The following is a 16,941-nucleotide window of genomic DNA, read 5'->3' as shown; positions in this document are numbered from 1 at the left end:
GCCAAATGAGTATATGAAACAAAAAAGGTTAAGAACCTCTGTTCTGATCCCTTTTTCAGTTAAGGTCTTTGACAGTTAAAATGAGGCTTCTTCCTTTTCCATCCACCCCCTCCTCCTTCATCTCTAGGTTAAGCATCCTTTTTTCACTCAGTCAATATTCTGAGACCATGGATGAGACCCTTCATCATCCTGGCAGCCCTTCTCCAAACAGATATTGGCAGGACTTGGTTTTCAATCTTAGTTGGGGGCACAGGAAATAGAGATGTGGACTGGAATCAGGAATACCTGAATTCCAATTTTGTCTCAAACACATCCTAGCTGGGTGACCCTGGGCAAATTGCTTAACCTCTTCATTTCTAAGTTGGGTTTGATAATAATAGTACCTGCCTCCCAATGTTATGGAGATCAAATGAGGTCATAATTGTAAGTTTTCTTGCATATAGTTGGCACGTTATAAATGTTGGTTTCATTATTAATTTTCCCTATTCTTGATTTTCAAGGCAACCAGGGACCTCAGTAGGCTGTGTATGAGAGTGTGATTAAAAGAATGAATTACATAAGATTCACTCAATTCCTTTGCTAAGACCTTGGGATACTTTGAAGATGATACAGACAAGTGACTTAGGGATTTGATAAAAGTTAAAAGCAGACTTGCATTAGAGTTCAGATTTTAGTCTGAGGAACCTTGAGGTTAAGAGGAAAAAAAAGCATAAATGTGGGGGCTGAGGCACTGGAGACAGCTGCCCCAGTGCAATGGCTGGCTACTAAAGTGGCAACTGGACCAGAAGATGGCAGCAGAGTCACTGGGCAGAATGGCACAGTGAAGCAGTCCACCAGAGGCCTTCAGACAAGAGATGCAGAGCCACCAAGAAGGAAAGCAGCAGCTCACTCAATGACATGGTCCCAAGGCATGGATTCCAGTGGCTTCAGAGATGTGTCCCACCCTGGTCACACATGTTCCCCACAGGTGTTCCCTTCCAGGTGTTCTCCTTGGTGATTCATGTTCTCTGTGGGGATACCTCTCCTAGTGATGGTGGTGTAACCAGTGGAAGAATGTATCCCTATTTATCAATTATACCTGGCATGCTGTTTGATTATCTAATTTTTAAAACTATAACTAATATAAAACTGTATGATATTTTAATCTGAAAAATACTGAAGGTTTTAATGTATAATAAATTTAAGGCAGCCAAAATGCTGATTTCATACAAAGGCTGAATGAAGAGAGTTATCATTTCAAAGACCAGAGAAAGGATAATCCCACTGACTACATCTGATTGTTGCATGTATTGGGATCATGATGTTCTAGGAGCAGATGAAGGAGCTGGGAATATTGAGTATGAGAGGAGTGGAGAGATATCTTAAAGAGTTACTTTTGTTCTTTCTAGGGTAGAAGTTACAAGACATCTAAAATCTTTTAGCTCAATGTAAGAAAACATTTTCTAACAATGGGATAGATCTAAAAATATCACGGACTTCAGCAGTTCAGTGAGCAAGGACAATCCTGAGAGAGCTGCTTTGGACAATTCCATCCACATCCAGAGAAAAAACTATGGAGTTTGATTGCTGAGCAAAGTATACTATGTTCATTTAGAAAAATTTTTTTTTGCTTTTTTTCTCATGTTTTTTTTTCTTCTTACTTCTAATTTCTCTTTTACAACATGAATAATATAGAAATATGGTAAACACGATTGTACAGCTACAACTTTTCCTAGATTGTTCACTGCCATGGAGAGGGGAGGGGGAGGGAAGGGTGGTAGGAAAATGTGGAACTCATAAATTTGCAAGTCGATGAAGTTGAAAACAACCTCTGCACATAATTGGAAAAATAAAATAAAATTTCAATTAAAAAAAAGAATTCAGCAACTTGAAAGCCATTGTCTTTGTTAAACATAAAGAAGCAATAAAATCAAAAAACAAAAACTAAAAGACAAAATACCGATGCCTAAAATATTAGGCAACAAGAAGCAAAAAGTATCATGGGTTGTCTTAAAGGAGGGTGGGTTCTTCCTCACTGGAGGTTTTGAAGCAAAGCCTGGATGGTCACTTTTCTGGAGAAATGTTCAATTTTCATGATGATGATGATGATGATGATGTAGTGTGTGTAAGGGGCAGAGATTGCCCTTTAGGTCTGAGAAGTCCCTTCCAACAAAAAAATCCACCATTCTGTAATCTTTTCTTCTGTTGCCACCAACCACAACTATATCCTACCTCTGCCAATCCTCTCACTTGTTACTGTTTTCTATCTTCTCAAATCAAATAGAATAAATCCATCAACAAGCATGATGGCATCCCCATTACATCTGCCTGGTACTTGAAATGTACCCATCTGACCTGTGGGACAATGTGCTGGACACCCCCATTCCCTCTTCCGAGAAGACCAGACTATCATTCTGATTTTCCCCAAATTCTTTTTTCTGTATTAACCCAGCAGACTCCTCTCTCTTTCCACTCCTCTTCTGCATCTCTTCTTTTTTTCCCTTCTCCCAGCTGAGTCAAAATCCATCTGGGATGAAGGAAGCTCTGCTACCCGTCAGTCAATCCATAGGCATTTATTCCTAAACCAGAAAGCCAGTCAATTAACAAGCATCAGTAGCAGACCCTGCTAAGCCTGGGGAGATACAGAGAGAGGTAAAAACAGTCTCTGCCCTCAAGTCCCTCACAGCCTAATGGGGGACGAACAGCTAGGGATGGCAGAGGGAATCTGGGGAAAATCAATGACAAAATTGCTGACATCCCTTTACCAAAGCTGAGCTCTTCATTGCCAGATCTCATGGTTTTTTTTTAAACCACTCCACCCCAGAATATCTCCAGTTTATAATGTTTAGATGCCTTTTCTCCCATTAGATGGTGAGCCCCTTGAGAATAGGGATGTGGATGACATTGTCCAAAGCAACTCTCTCAGTATTCCTTTTTATCTTTCTGGGCATCTCCAGCTGAATGTGATGCTCTTTCCTTAGTTCCTAATCCTACTCAATCTGTTTCCTTTGTTGCTATTTGACCTCCTTCTTCCCCTGGATATTCTATCTATACATCATCCAAAAAAAAAAAAGTGGACTCCAATTTAAGTGTTCTTGATGTGGCAAAGGGATTAACCTAGTTACTGGAGGTCCATTTCTCTTCTCTAGAGTCCTCATAAAGTTCCTCAGTAAAGCAAAGCATTCCCCTCAGCTCCCTCTGGATTTCTGAAGCTGCTTTTCCTTGTCCTTGGCTTCACTGCAGATGCTGCTAGTCCCATTGTACTGGGGCTCCTATAGAACACCATTGAGAAATTCAGATCTTGCAGATTTCCTCTGATCTCCCTCTTCTCTTCCCTAAATGACTTCCTCTCAGGCTTGGCTAGAAAGCTCTCTCCTGGATCTAACTGGAATGTTAGAATATGAGCAAGAGCCCTATAGATATGACTGAGACTCCTCAACCACTCCCAACACAGTTCCTGGCAAAAGCTAAGGAACTCCTGGAGCTAACCATATAAACATCAAGGTTATAGAAAGTACATGAGGGGTGGCTAGGTGGCTTAGTGGATAAAGCACCGGCCCTGGAGTCAGGAGCACCTGGGTTCAAATCCGCTCTCAGACACTTAATAATTACCTAGCTGTGTGGCCTTGGGCAAGTCACTTAACCCCATTTGCCTTGCAAAAAAAAAACCCTAAAAAAAAGTACATGAGACCAGGCTACCTGTAACTCATTTGAAAATTCTGAGTTTCAATATTCATATCCCATTTATTCTTTTCATCTCACCCAAACCTCAAGGGTGATATGGATCATGTTGCATAAAGTTAAAGGAAGAATTTCCAAACCTGTAAAATGAGTTCATCTTTTTCTTTACTTCTTCAGGAAGATACTTTGAACAGGAAAAAAAACATAATTTAAGAATTTCTTTATAAGTATTAGAGCAATTCTCCATGTGAAAGAAGCAGCTGGTATCTCAGTAGAGCACTGGTGTCTCAGATTCAGTCTAAGATGCTGACTAGATGTGGGACCCTCTGTTTGCCTGTTTCCTCAATTATAAGATGAGGATAGTAATAATATCTACCTTTCAGTGTTTCTGTGAAGATCAAATGAGATATTCATAAAGCACAGTGCCTGATACATGGAAGACACTATATAAATGATTATTTCCCCCCAAAAAACCCCTTCAATTCAACAGATTCAAATCTTATATATTTAAGCAATTGTCTGAATTATGTGGATATTCAAATGGACCAGAAGGGAGTTCAGTTGTTTCCTTTTACCTTCTTTATCAAATTGTATATATTTAATATAAAAATATTATAAAATATATAATATATACAAATATATTCTACATAAACTAGACAAATATATTCTACATAAAATGTAAATAAAATAAAAATTATAAATTATAAATTATATTCAAATTATTTGAATATGAAATTACATACATTTATGAACATGAAATATATGAAAAATGTAAAATATAAAAGCTTTATTTGGCCTTTTGTTATTTTGACATACCAGAAATTCCAAGGCTCCTTATACAATTTCAGCTACTCTGATACTCATTGGAAAACATTGAAAGTCAACCACATATCCCATTCCCCAAGTGAAACTAGTTTTGTCGCTGTTACTTCTACGAAGAATTGGAGTTTTTACATCTTTAAGTAAAAGATATCTTTTATCTTCATTTCACGAGAGGGGAGAGGTTTATTTAGGCAGAAAGAATGTGAAACTGCAAGGATATTATCTCATACATGACTATATAACTATTCAATCACTGAGCAAGGAGTTATCATGTCTAAGAACTGAGTTCAATGACCTTTAACTGATTGATTCCTTAGATTGACTCTCTCCTGATAAAGGTACCAGGGCTTAGCATCTTTTTGTTAATTACTTCAGACAGGATGGAAGGCAATGGATTATTCAATTGAATCCACCTCCACCTTTCTAGGGCAGCTAAGTGGCACCATAGTGCACCCAGTGCCAGGTCTGGAGTCAGGAAGACATAAACATATATGTGTGTGTGTATGTGTATGTGTGCTGTGTGCTGTGTATGTGGTGGTGGTGGTGGTGTGTGTGTGTGTGTGTGTGTGTGTGTGTGTGTGTGTGTGTGTGTCCATGTTCAGATCCAGCCACAGGCACTTCCAGTTGTGCCACCCTGGACAAATCACTTCGCCTTGTTTGCCTCCATTTTCCTTCTCTGCAAAATTCGCTGGAGAAATAGCGAACTACTGCAGTATTGCCAAGAAAACCCCAAATGGAGTCATGAAAAGTCGGACACACCTGAACAACAAGCCCCCATCTTTACCCTTGCATCCGAGAAACCTGGGTTCCTCTTGAAGGTACTGTTTTTCCCTCATGCCAAGAAACAGACTCCAAAGGAGTCTCATGCTACTTTCCTCCACTTTCATTCACTGCTAGGTTCTCCTGCTCCCATTAGTCATCACCCTGCGGCCTTTTTCCTCTTTTGAGGTTCATTGGGTTCATCCATACCCACTCCCACCCCCACCCGGGCTGCAATCAACAAGTCCGAGTTAGTTAGTCACCTGCCCCAGACACTAAGGTGGCCTGGAGGTTTGCAGGGACCAGATAGCCCTGATCCTAGGGGAGCTTACTTTTGGCGGGGGGGGGGGTCGGGGATAAGTAAAGAGAAGATATTTGCGGAGGGGGCTGGGGCTGGGGACCGGGTTCACGATCCCCTCCCCTCATGCATCTCCCCACAATCCCTAAATCCTATTACCTGTTCCCCCACCCCACAGGCTCGGGGCAGTGAGGCTGCTCTCTCCGGGCGCTAGTGCTACTGAGGAGCTTCTCCGAAGATGGGAGGTCATTACCGTCTCCTGCACCTCCTCCCCAATTCGGGGCTCCCACCCCGTTAGGTCTTCCCAGCCCTGACCTCTGTCCAGTCCACCAGTCCCGCACTGCCAGCCGCGGGCTGGGCACCTCCCCCTCACTGTGCAGCTCGGATCCTTCCCTCGGACCTCGCGGTTCATTTACTTCCTGATCTCCCCAGACTTGAGTCTGAGCATCTCTGCGGCGCCCAAGGTCTTTTCTCCCTGGTCCTGCTCTGCCCCGCCCCTCCCTCTCTCCCTCTCTTAGCGCGGGGGCGCTGGGCTCTTCTGCCCTCCTCCTTCGCTGCTCTCTGCCCAAGCTCGGGGCGCCCGATGGCCAAGAGCCTTCAGGAGCCGGGCCGGCGGGCCATCGCCTCCCTTCCCCGGGCAGAGGTGCCCCAGGAGCCGGAGGCCACGGGGCTGATATGGCTGTGGGCCGCCTTGGGGCTGCTGACTGGCCTCCTGCTGCTAATGGCCGTGGTCCGGAGGCTCGTCCTGGGCTGCCGCTGGGACGACCCCAACCCCTTCGCCGAGGACGGGAGGAGGCCCCCGCTGGCGCCGGTGACTGACCAGGAGGTCCGCAGGAGGGTCCTCCAGCAAGGTGCGCCGGGGCACGAGGGGAGGGCGGGAGTGGGACCAGAGCGCCGCTCTGGCGTTCCGAGAGCTGCAGGTTCGAATCCCTTCCCTGAGGCTCAGTTCCCTTCTCTGTAAAACGCTGTAATCATTTAGAGGATTGATGGGAGGACAGAACAAAGCATCCCACCCATCCAACAAGCATCTCTTAAGAGCCTATTTGGAATGCAGATAGCTGTAAGAAATAATGAAGGAGGGCCAAAGGGGGCTGGGGGCAGGGGGCAGGAGGGCAGTGGCCGCTGACCCTGACAGCAGCAGCAGGTCCTTGAATCCCTGTTAGTTATAATACTAATAATGTGAACGTGGGCATTATTATTATCACCATCATTCCAGCCTGAGTTTCCCACAAAGGTGGAGAAAGATCCTCCTTGACCACAATGCCTTCTGCTTTCAGATTAGCTGCCAACTCTTCTGCCTAGGTCTTGGCTGGACAGAGTCGCTTTGGTGTTGTGGTTCTCATGAGACTGGGAGCTCCTTGAGGACAAGGATGGTGATGTTAGCTTTCCTTGAGGCCCCAGTGCCTAGCACATAACAGATATCTACTAAGTGCTTCCGGATCAGCCTGACTTGGGAAGTCTTGAAACATCTGTGTACACTCAGGATGTTCCAAAAGTCTCCCTGAAGTTTGGAGTTTAAACTTTTATCTTCAATAAAAGTCAATACATTAGGTGATATAAATTTCATAGCTTAAAAGGGCACCAAGACATTTGGGACATTTGGAATTTACCAGGAGGTGGTAGATAGAAAAAGGGCTGAATTCCAAAGCAAGGAAATTGAGTTCGATTCCCACTTGTGCAATCAGCATTCTGAGGTGACCACCTCATCTCAACAGGATCCAGAGTTTTAGAACTGAAAGGGAATCTTAGAGTATATCCAGATGAGGAAACCGAGACCCAGAGAACATAAGGGACTTGCTTCTGGTTAAACAGCTGGTAAACTGTCAGACCATGGGCTTCCTGGCACCCAATCTAGTTCACCATTCACTAGGATGCCTCAGTTTTCTCATCTGTAAAATTGAGAGGTTAGAATAGACCTAAAATCTCTTTGAGCTTTAATCTGTGATTCTATAATCTTTGTCCTTGTAAAAACTGTGGTGCTGGAGATGACCCAGGGCTTTTGAAGGCTACACCAATGGGTCTTGCCCAACTGAGACCTTGCTAAGGTGGGAAAGTTTATAACATGGTTAGTCAGGGTTCAAATCCAGCCTCAGACAATTCATAGTTGTGTAGCTCTGGGCAAGACACTTAATGTCTGCCTGCCTCAATGTCCTCTGTAAAATGGAGGTGATAGCAGTTCTACCTCTGAGGTTATTGTGATGATCAAAGGAAAGATCTGGAAGACTTCAGTGCAGTGCCTGCTAAATAAGAAACTCTTAATATGACTTATTCCCTTTCTTCCCTTTGCGGGGTGGGGGAGGAACCAACACATTTTTTTTTTCAACTACAGCAGCTCTTGTGAAACCTGTCTAAATTATAGAGCAGCCACAGGGACAAAATCCTCAAAGTATCAGAGGGATTAATAGTTCCTCTCTCTGTCTCTGTGTGTGTCTCTCTCTCTGTCTCTTTGTCACTGTTTCTGTCTCTGTCTCTGTCTCTGTGTCTTCTCTGTCTCTGTCTCTGTCTCTCTCTGTGTCTCTGTGTCTCTGTCTCTCTCTCCCTCTCTGTCTCTGTCTCTGTCTCTGTCTCTGTCTCTGTCTCTCTCTCTCTCTCTCTCTCTCTCTCTCTCACACACACACACACACACACACACACACCCTTTTCCTCTCTTCTTTTTCCTCCTTTCCTCTCTCTTCTCCCCTCCTCCTCTCCACCCCCTGTCCTCTTATCTATGTCTGGAGTATCCAGTTCATTTTTATGGAGGAGGTTGAGGGTCTACATTTCGGAAGGATGTTAACATATTGGTGTTGTTTTAGAAAAGAGGAAACAGTAACTGGGTCAGAGTGAAAACCAGGCCATTCAAGAAGCAGCTGAATGAAATGGAGCTGTATCTCTCAGAGAAGAAAGACTCAGGGAGAACACTTTTTTGTGTTTGTTTTGTAGTCTTTGTTTTTTTGGTAAGCTGCAGAACTGGGATTTGAACCCAAGTGTTCTGACTTTGAATTATTTTGTTATTTTAAAAGTACATTTAAAAATTTGGGGGGGGGGTTCCAAATCCCCTCCCTTCACCCCCTTCCCCATTCATTGAGAAGGCAAACAACATGGTTACCATTATACATGTAAAGTCATTTCCAAATTAGTCATGTTGCAAAGAAAAAGAGAAAAACCATTCTATTTCACTCTGTAGAGCTATCAGTTGTCTTTAGCATGAGTCCTCTGGCATTGTCATGGATGATCCAGTGATGCAGTGCAAGCATGTGAAAGGATATGGAAATGAGGGCTTTTCCTTCACCCTGCTTGGCCTCAGAGGTCAGAACTAGGAAAGAAGTCGAAGAGAGGCAGCTTACAGATTGGCTCCTGTACCACTGGAGACATTCTTAAGTAGAATTGCCTATCTGAGGAGGCCTCAGGCTCCTCTCACTGGGAGTCTCCAAAGGAGCAGTTGATGCTATGGAGGGGTTTCGTGTTCAGTCATGAACTGGTTGAGCATCCCAGGACTAACAAGGAAGGGACAGGGAAAGGACATAGGTCAGGGACCTGTCAAAATTCCATATCTGATGACTAGTAACCGTTATCACCTGGGCATCACCATAATAATAGTAATATTAATTTTTCTCAGTTCTCATTCTCCTTGACTTCCCTGCAGCCTTTGGCACTGATGATCATTCTCTCTCCTCTCCCTTCCTGGTTCTCCTCCTACCTCTCTGTCTGCTCCTTCTCTGTTTCCTTTGCTGGATCCTCACCCATTTCATGCCTTCCAAATGGAGCTGTCCCACAGGGTTCTGTCCTGGGCCCTCCTCTCTTCTCCCTCCTTCAATTGGTGTACTCATCATTAGCATTTCTATGCTAATGGTTTTTCAATTGCCCCATCCTGCCCAAATCTCTCTGCTGGCTTTTAGCTTCTTAAGTTGACTTGATGACTAGTAAACATCTTAAACTCAAATCCAAACTTACTGTCTTTCCCCCATATCCTCCCTACCCCACCACCTTCTTGCTTATGGAGAGGGCAATCCCATTTTCCCAGTTCTTCAGGCTCACAACCTAAGCCATCCTCGGCTCCTCCTGTCACCTTCCCCATATGCAGTCTCCTGTCAGGGTCATTGGATTCCCCTCTTTGTGACAGTTCCCAAGCATCTCCTATGACACTGTCCCCATTCTGGTGCAGCCCCTCATCATCTCCCACCTGCACTATTGTAATAGCTGAAGGGGGGAGGTCTCCCTACCTTCAGTCTCTCCCTACTCCAGTCCAGCCTCCACTCAGCCACCAATCCTATCTGGAATCACACTAGGCTAGGAGTTTCACATCTATGAATCCCAGCCCTAAACCTGAAGGGTCTGTCTGCCATGACTATTTTAATCTGTTATGGGTGAAGTCCCCAATATTATTATTAAGCCCTATTGTTTCCACCTTTCTCACATTTATTTTATATGTCTCATTCTCTATTCTAATACCAGTATCCTCACACACCTAGAGTATGGAAGTAGTCTATTTACTGGTTGTTCTGTCTGCCTCAAATATCTCCCCTCTCCAGACCATCATCCCCCAGCCATCAACGGTCTTCCTTTCCCTCACTCCCCCATTCACTAAACCTCAATGGATCCCTATCATCGCCAGGATCCAAAAAAATCCTATCTAATGTTCAAAGCCCTTAGTCCCCTTGCCCTTGATTCTAGTCTTCCCACACCTCAATCCCCACCATGTACTTACTCTCTGATCCAAAGACAGTGAGTGGCCTCTTTGCATTTCTTCTGCCAAGACACTAAGACCCTCCAATCTCCAGTCTTTGGGCATTTTCACTGGCTGACTCCTACCTCTGGAATGTTCTCCTTCCTCATCTCCTCCTTATTTCTGTGGCATCCATCAAGGCCCAGCTAAAATTGCATCTTCGGCAAGAAGCTTTTCCCAATCCCTAATTCTGCCGCCTTCCCTCTGCTGATTATTTCATACACACATGCACTGACACTCTTACACATATACCATCAAACCTATACATACATAGACACACACATACTCACACAATACATATAACCCCCCACTCAAACATACATACATGCATACACACAAACTCACACACACTTACATATACACACACGGACATGCATATCCATGCACATGCTCTCACACACTTAAATATAGGTTCAAGGTTCATTCTGGTCTAATAGGTTTTTTTTGGTTTTTACAAGGCAATGGGTTAAGTGACTTGCCCAAGGCCACACAGCTAGGTAATTATTAAATGTTTGAGGCTGGATTTGAACTCAGGTACTCTGGACTCCAGGGCCAATGCTCTACCCACTGTGCCATCTAGCTGCCCCCTAATAGTTTTTCTAATTTCTTCATGCCCTCAGTCTATCTTCCTTGCTTTTCTTGCCCCACCTCCTCTTTACCTGGCACTGTTTAAAATATGATCCCCCTCTCTCGCTTCCTTGGGTTGCAGATTTCTCAGAAGCTCGAGTGCCAGCCCAGCTGGATGCAGTGGTGATTGGGAGTGGTATCGGGGGCCTGGCAGTAGCTGCCATCCTAGCCAAAGCAGGAAAACGGGTTCTAGTACTGGAGCAGCACACTATGGCGGGGGGCTGTTGCCATATCTTTGACCAGGATGCCCTGGAGTTTGATACAGGTAAAATGAATCTGGGGAGGGACAGGGTGTTGAAATGAGGGAAAAATTCTGCCTGGAGCAGGGCCAAACCACGGCAATGGACTTTTCCTCCACTGCCCTGCTTGGCGCAGGGTTCCATATGGAGGAGATTTGGAGATTTCTAGGCATTTCTATGTGACTTTGTTTCCTTTTTCTACCTCCCATTTTCTACTTCCCATTCCTTGCTACTTTGACAGGGATCCACTATGTTGGGCAAATGAAAAAGGGAAGCTTTAGCCGTTTCCTCCTGGACCAGATCACAGAGGGGCAGTTGCACTGGGCTTACCTGGCTTCCCCATTTGATTGGGTGGTGCTGGAGGGACCTAGTGGCAGAAGGAAGTTTCCCATGTATGCTGGGGAGAAAGCCTATATTCAAGGCCTCAAGGACAAGTTTCCTAATGAAGAAGACACCATTGACAAGTACATGAAGATGGTTCAGGTAAGACTGGGCTCACCTGTCTCCACACCTGCAGTGACTAAGGGAGGACTAATATTGTAGCTTCTCCTAAGGACACTCACAGGGCTCTGCCCCAGGGATTTCCTTCTTTACCAAACTGAGGGCTCCCAGAAAGACACGATCCGGCAGAGGTGGCTGGTTAAGTCTTTAGCACCTGCCAAGTTACTTAACATTTGCTTGCCTCAGTTTCTTCTTCTGTAAAATGGGGATAGCACTTAGCTCCCAGGGTTGTCACATCACATAGATGCCATATAAAAACTATCCTCATTGACCAAACTTTAGTAGGTTCACCCCAGAGGTCCTGAAAAAGTGGAGGGAGGGCAGCTGAGCTTTGGCGGTGGGCGGGAGGGCTCAGGACAGGTTGGGAGCTGTGGGGAGCGGACAATCAAAGCGGGGGTCTTGGGGACTTGCTCAGAGGGGCTGGGAAAAAGAACCCCAAGTCGTAGTGGAAAAATCCTAAAACAAGCATCCTTCACTCCCCAGTTTTATCCTGAGCAGAGCAGGGCAAGGCTCAGGAACCTCCCTAATTCTTTCTATGTTTAGGATCAAAGAGTCAGATATCCAAAATGAGAGATCTTTCTTTCTAAGAAATGCTTGGAGGGGGCAATTAGGTGGCACCGTGGATAGAGCACCAGCTCTGGAGTCTGGAGGACCTGAGTTCAAATTTGACCTCAGACACTTAAGCTGTGTGACCTTGGGCAAGTCGCCTAACCCTGTTGCCTTAAATAAAAATTAAAAACATTAAAAATAAAAAAGAAATGCTTGGGAGGGATACCCCTTTACATTCAGGCTTTGCTTCTTTCCCACATTGCTTAATATTGACACCTGGTCCTTGTCACTGGGGTCTTTTTGGCTGACAAGGGCTGGGATGTGGTCACTTTTCTCTCCCTGGGTTCTTCTCTTTCCCCAGGAGGTAGCAAAAGCAGTTCCTCACATGGTCCTGCTGAAGATCATCCCTCTGCCAGTGGTGAGGCTGCTGGATAAGTGTGGGGTGCTGGCCTTTTTCTCCCCTCTCCTGAGAGCAGCCACCCAGAGCTTAGATGAGGTCCTCAACCAGCTGTCTGCCTCCCAGGACCTCAAAACTGTGCTCAGCTACATCTACCCCACCTATGGTAAGGACCCTGAGAGCCTGGTGGTAAGGGGGGGCAGCTGGGGGGGACTGGGGGGGAAGGGGGTGGCCTGCATGGCTCTCCTTGTTTTGTTGGACATCACAATGAAATTGAGATCTGAGCCCTGGGGGAGTCCGGGAGCATGGTAGCTGACCCTGGGGGAGTCCTCTCCCCTCCATGTACTCGACTAGCCAGAGCTGGCTGCTCTCTTCTAATATGGCATCGTTACTAAGCTGAGATCCCGGAGATCAGCAAAGGGCCATGGCTGGATTGGTTCCCCGGCTCCAGACTACCCACGGGGTGTAAGATCCAGGCCTTCAGATACATTCAGCATCCCGTGCCCCAAGATTAGAGAGCGTCCAGCTGAGAATACAGTTGTCTTCCCTCCCTCTTCTAGGTGTGACCCCAAAGAATGCCAGCTTCTCTCTGCATGCCTTACTAATAAATCACTTCTTGGAAGGGGCATTTTACCCTCGGGGAGGTGCCAGTGAGATAGCTTTTCACCTCATCCCAGTGATTCAACAGGCAGGGGGTACGGTCCTTACCAAGGCAAAAGTGAAGAGTGTGCTGCTGGATGCTGCCGGAAGAGCCTGTGGTGAGAGCTGGGGGTGGGGCAGGGGAATGTCACAGGGACCCTCTTCTACCTTGTCAGAATTGGGAGTGTCACCTAACCCCACTGCCTTGCAAAACCAACAGAATCGGGGGTGTGAGGACAGACCAGGGGAAATTTTAAAAGGAAGAACCTAGGGTAGAGAATAGAAGATAAAGAACATAGCTGACCTCCCTATGGGGAGAGAATCCTGAATTTCCTCTGGAGCCATCGTGGAGGGGACCCTTAATCTCATTTTGGGAGACATAAAAGCACATTCAGATGCTTATGTGTCCAATTGATTTTGAGCATTGAAGGTGAGAACTACGTCAGACCCAGAAATGAACACAAGGTGGCATCTAGCCATCAGGAACAGGGCATCTGTAGGAAAAGCCATAGTCTGGTAGATAGAGCATTGGCCTTGGAGTTAGAAGACCTGAGTTCAAATCCAGCCTCTGACACTTAATAGCTGTGTGGCCTTGGGTAAGTCACTTAATCCTGATTGCCTTGTAACCACAACCATCTCTAGCTGTCCTGATTCCTGTCTGACCCCTGGAGCCATATGGTTCTGGAGGAGAAATTGAGGCTGGTGACTTAGCACCGCCCCCCCTGCTCAGATCCAATTCACATGCTTGTCATGGCATCACCTCCCTGCTGCCATGCTCTTCTTCAAGGATGACAGCCAAGACAGCAGTGCAAGATGCCAGTGGAGAGGCAGAACCATGGCTTCATAGAAGCTTGGGGCAGGCAGGGACTGGGAGCAGACGTGGCAAGGATGTTCTGGGAAGCGTGTGAGCAAAGGTGAGAACATGTCTCAAGTGTTCAGGTCAAGGAGACCTGAATTTGAATTCTGACTTAGACATTTATGAAAGAGGTGGCCCATAATGTAACCTTCTATGCCTCAGTTTCCTCATCTGTAAAAAGAGAATAATAATAACACCTATCTCCCAGAGCTGTTGTGAGGATGAAGTGAGGTTACAGTGAGATTTGTGCTTTGCAAACCTTGAAGAGTTACCTAAAGCAAGACTAGCTATCATTATCTAGGTTGGACCTCAGTTCATGAAGCCTCTGTGACAGCCTCAGCCAGGGAAGGTAAGTGGGTTCTAGTGTGTTAAAGGCTTTTACTTTCAACACTGGGAGTTTGGATTTTTCTGGAGGCCACAGGGGACCCCTGAAGACTTTTGAATAGGGAAATTACAATCAGAGCTGTACCTTAGGAAGATATCTTTGTATCTTTGGTAGGATTGGGAGGAGAAACAGGGAGAACAGCTGGTTCTGACCGTCTCCTTGGCTGAACCTTCACCAGATTTAGTCTGGGGGCCCAAGGAGAGGTATAAACTATAGTGGATTTTCAGGCCTGGGTAAGAAAGGAACCAAAATAGGATATTTAGGGGGCAGATTTGGAAAGGAGGAAGAGGAGGAGTTGAAGGAAAATGTGTCTTCATTGGACGTGTGAATTTTAGACAACTCCAGAGGGATGGGGGTTAGACATACCCGTGGGGAAGTTGTCTTCTTCCAAATGGTGATGGAAACATTCCACCAGGGAAGAGAAAGGACAGGGAGTAAGACTGGAACCCTGGGAACTCTTCCACAGTTAGGGGTGGGAGGAGGCAAGGGAGGCAGTCTCAGAGATAGTGGGGAGGGGTAAATGAGGGCCAAGGGTGAAGGAAGCCAAAGGAGGACTGTGTTAAAGGGAGGAAGTGCCCAGCAGGGTTGGAAGAATCTAGGACAAGAATGAAAGCTCTGCAACATCTTTATAAAACTAGGGGATGGAGGGGTGATGGGAATGTAAATCAGCCTGGAAGAGGATAAGTGAATAGGTGATGAGAGATGGGCATGGTTCCCCATCAAGACATCTTTTTTAGTGTCAGTGGGAAGGCAGTAGGTTTTTTTTAAAGTCTTTTTTAAAAAAATGTTTATTTATTTTTCCAACTATATGTAACAGTAATTGTTTTTATTAAATGTATTATTTGAATTTTACAATTTTCCCCCCATCTTACTTCCCTCCCCCACCCCTCCCCCACACAGAGAGCACTCTGTCAGTCTTTACTTTGTTTCCATGTTGTACCTTGACCCAAATTGAGTGTGATGAGAGAGAAATCACATCCTTCAGGAAGAAACATAAAGTATAAAAGATAGCAAGATCAGACAATAAGATATCAGCTTTTTTTTTCTAAATTAAAGGGAATAGTCCTTGTACTTTGTTCAAACTCCACAGCTCCTTATCTGGATACAGATGGCACTCTCCTTTGCAGACAGCCCCAAACTGTTCCCGATTGTTGCACTGATGGAATGAGCGAGTCCTTCAAGGTTGAACATCACCCCCATGTTGCTGTTAGGGTGTACAGTGTGTAACAGTAATTTTAAACAATCTTTTTTTTTTACATTTTTCTCCTTCCCTCCCTTCCCTCTCCACCTCCCCCTGACAGAAAGCAATACAATATAGACTCTGCATTATAATTGTGTTATAAACATAGATCCATACTATTCATGTGGTGAAAGAAGAACCACATCCAAATGGAAAGAAAAAAATTAGAGAGAAAAAGCAGCATAATTCTTAAGACAACTTTTTTTAATTGAAGATAGTAAAGTTTGATCTGCATTTAAACTTCACAGATCCTTCTATGGATATGAATAGTATTCTCCACCATAAGTCTTTAAGTATTTGATTATTGTTCTACAGAAATGATCAAGTCCATCATAGCTGATCATCACCCCATGTTGCTTTAGAAAGGCAGAAGGAAGGTTTCTAATGCAGGTTTCTAAGCAAGGTTTTAATCAGAATGAAACATGATTAACCTCGAGCAAAATTGTGAAATAAAATTGACACTCCTGCCCCCTACCCCATACCTGTTCCTCTAAACCTGCCACTGCTTATTTGGGTGCCACTCATTCTGGACTCATCTTTCTGGGTGTGTGGGGTTGTCAGTCCATCAATAGGAATTTAATTTAGCATTTATTATGTGACAGACTTCTTGCTAAGGTGTCTTGTGCCCAGCTTATCTTTGTCTCTTCTTCACATTTTTCTCACATAAACTCTTACTTAAAAAAGATTCAAGGAAATTCATGCCAGTGTTTTTATAGCTAATTATATGAGTATGTTATCTCCCTTCAAATGCCCCTTATTGACTTTAAAGACAAATAATTTACTTCCAGTGGTACATTTGTGGCATCAGTGATAAGGTTAGGGTTGGGGCCAATGGAACCGGGTAGCATCCTGGAGGCACATTTCATATCACCAAGGTTTGCCATGCCCAGGCCTTGGCACCCATGGTAGGAAATGATATGATTCTGCTCTGCTATTGGTAGGACTTTGAGTTTGGGCTTTGAGGTAAGGCTCAGGCAGATCTCCTGAGTGTACAGCTTAGTGGTCTCTCTCTCTCTCTCTCTCTCTCTCTCTCTCTCTCTCTCTCTCTCTCTCTCTCTCTCTCTCTCTCTCACACACACACACACACACACACACACAAACACACAGACCTCACAGGTTCCAAACTGGGAAGTTCTCATTCCCTTCCAATATTCGCCAGACCTCTAACTTACTTAATATTCTACTGCCAGAGCTTTAAGCAGCCCTTTAAAGTAGGGATGTCCAAACTATGGGTCAGGGGCCCCATGCAACCCTCAAAGCCAAT

At 45.0% G+C, this 16,941-nt stretch overlaps 1 protein-coding gene across 6 annotated transcripts in view; it reads left to right on the top strand.

The window, feature by feature from the left end:
• Positions 1-5,745: 5,745 nt before the first annotated feature.
• The window catches only part of LOC141495201 (all-trans-retinol 13,14-reductase-like), a 28,795-nt gene continuing 17,599 nt past the window's right edge, over positions 5,746-16,941 (top strand). Inside the window, exons 1-6 of one of the 6 annotated variants that reach the window (XM_074196295.1) lie at positions 5,746-6,390; positions 10,954-11,136; positions 11,352-11,593; positions 12,522-12,723; positions 13,118-13,315; positions 14,354-14,401. In XM_074196295.1, the coding sequence (XP_074052396.1) occupies positions 6,123-6,390; positions 10,954-11,136; positions 11,352-11,593; positions 12,522-12,723; positions 13,118-13,315; positions 14,354-14,401 (1,141 nt within the window). In that variant the 5' untranslated portion in view covers positions 5,746-6,122. The remainder of the gene's footprint in view (positions 6,391-10,953; positions 11,137-11,351; positions 11,594-12,521; positions 12,724-13,117; positions 13,316-14,353; positions 14,402-16,941) is intronic. The other 5 variants (XM_074196275.1, XM_074196303.1, XM_074196285.1 and 2 more) reach the window with 5 other exon arrangements.

The sequence above is a fragment of the Macrotis lagotis genome, chromosome 1, assembly GCF_037893015.1.
Source record: "Macrotis lagotis isolate mMagLag1 chromosome 1, bilby.v1.9.chrom.fasta, whole genome shotgun sequence".
Classification (NCBI taxonomy): domain Eukaryota; kingdom Metazoa; phylum Chordata; class Mammalia; order Peramelemorphia; family Peramelidae; genus Macrotis; species Macrotis lagotis.
Note: the sequence above shows the minus strand (reverse complement) of the source record. Positions and strands in the feature narration are given on the sequence as shown.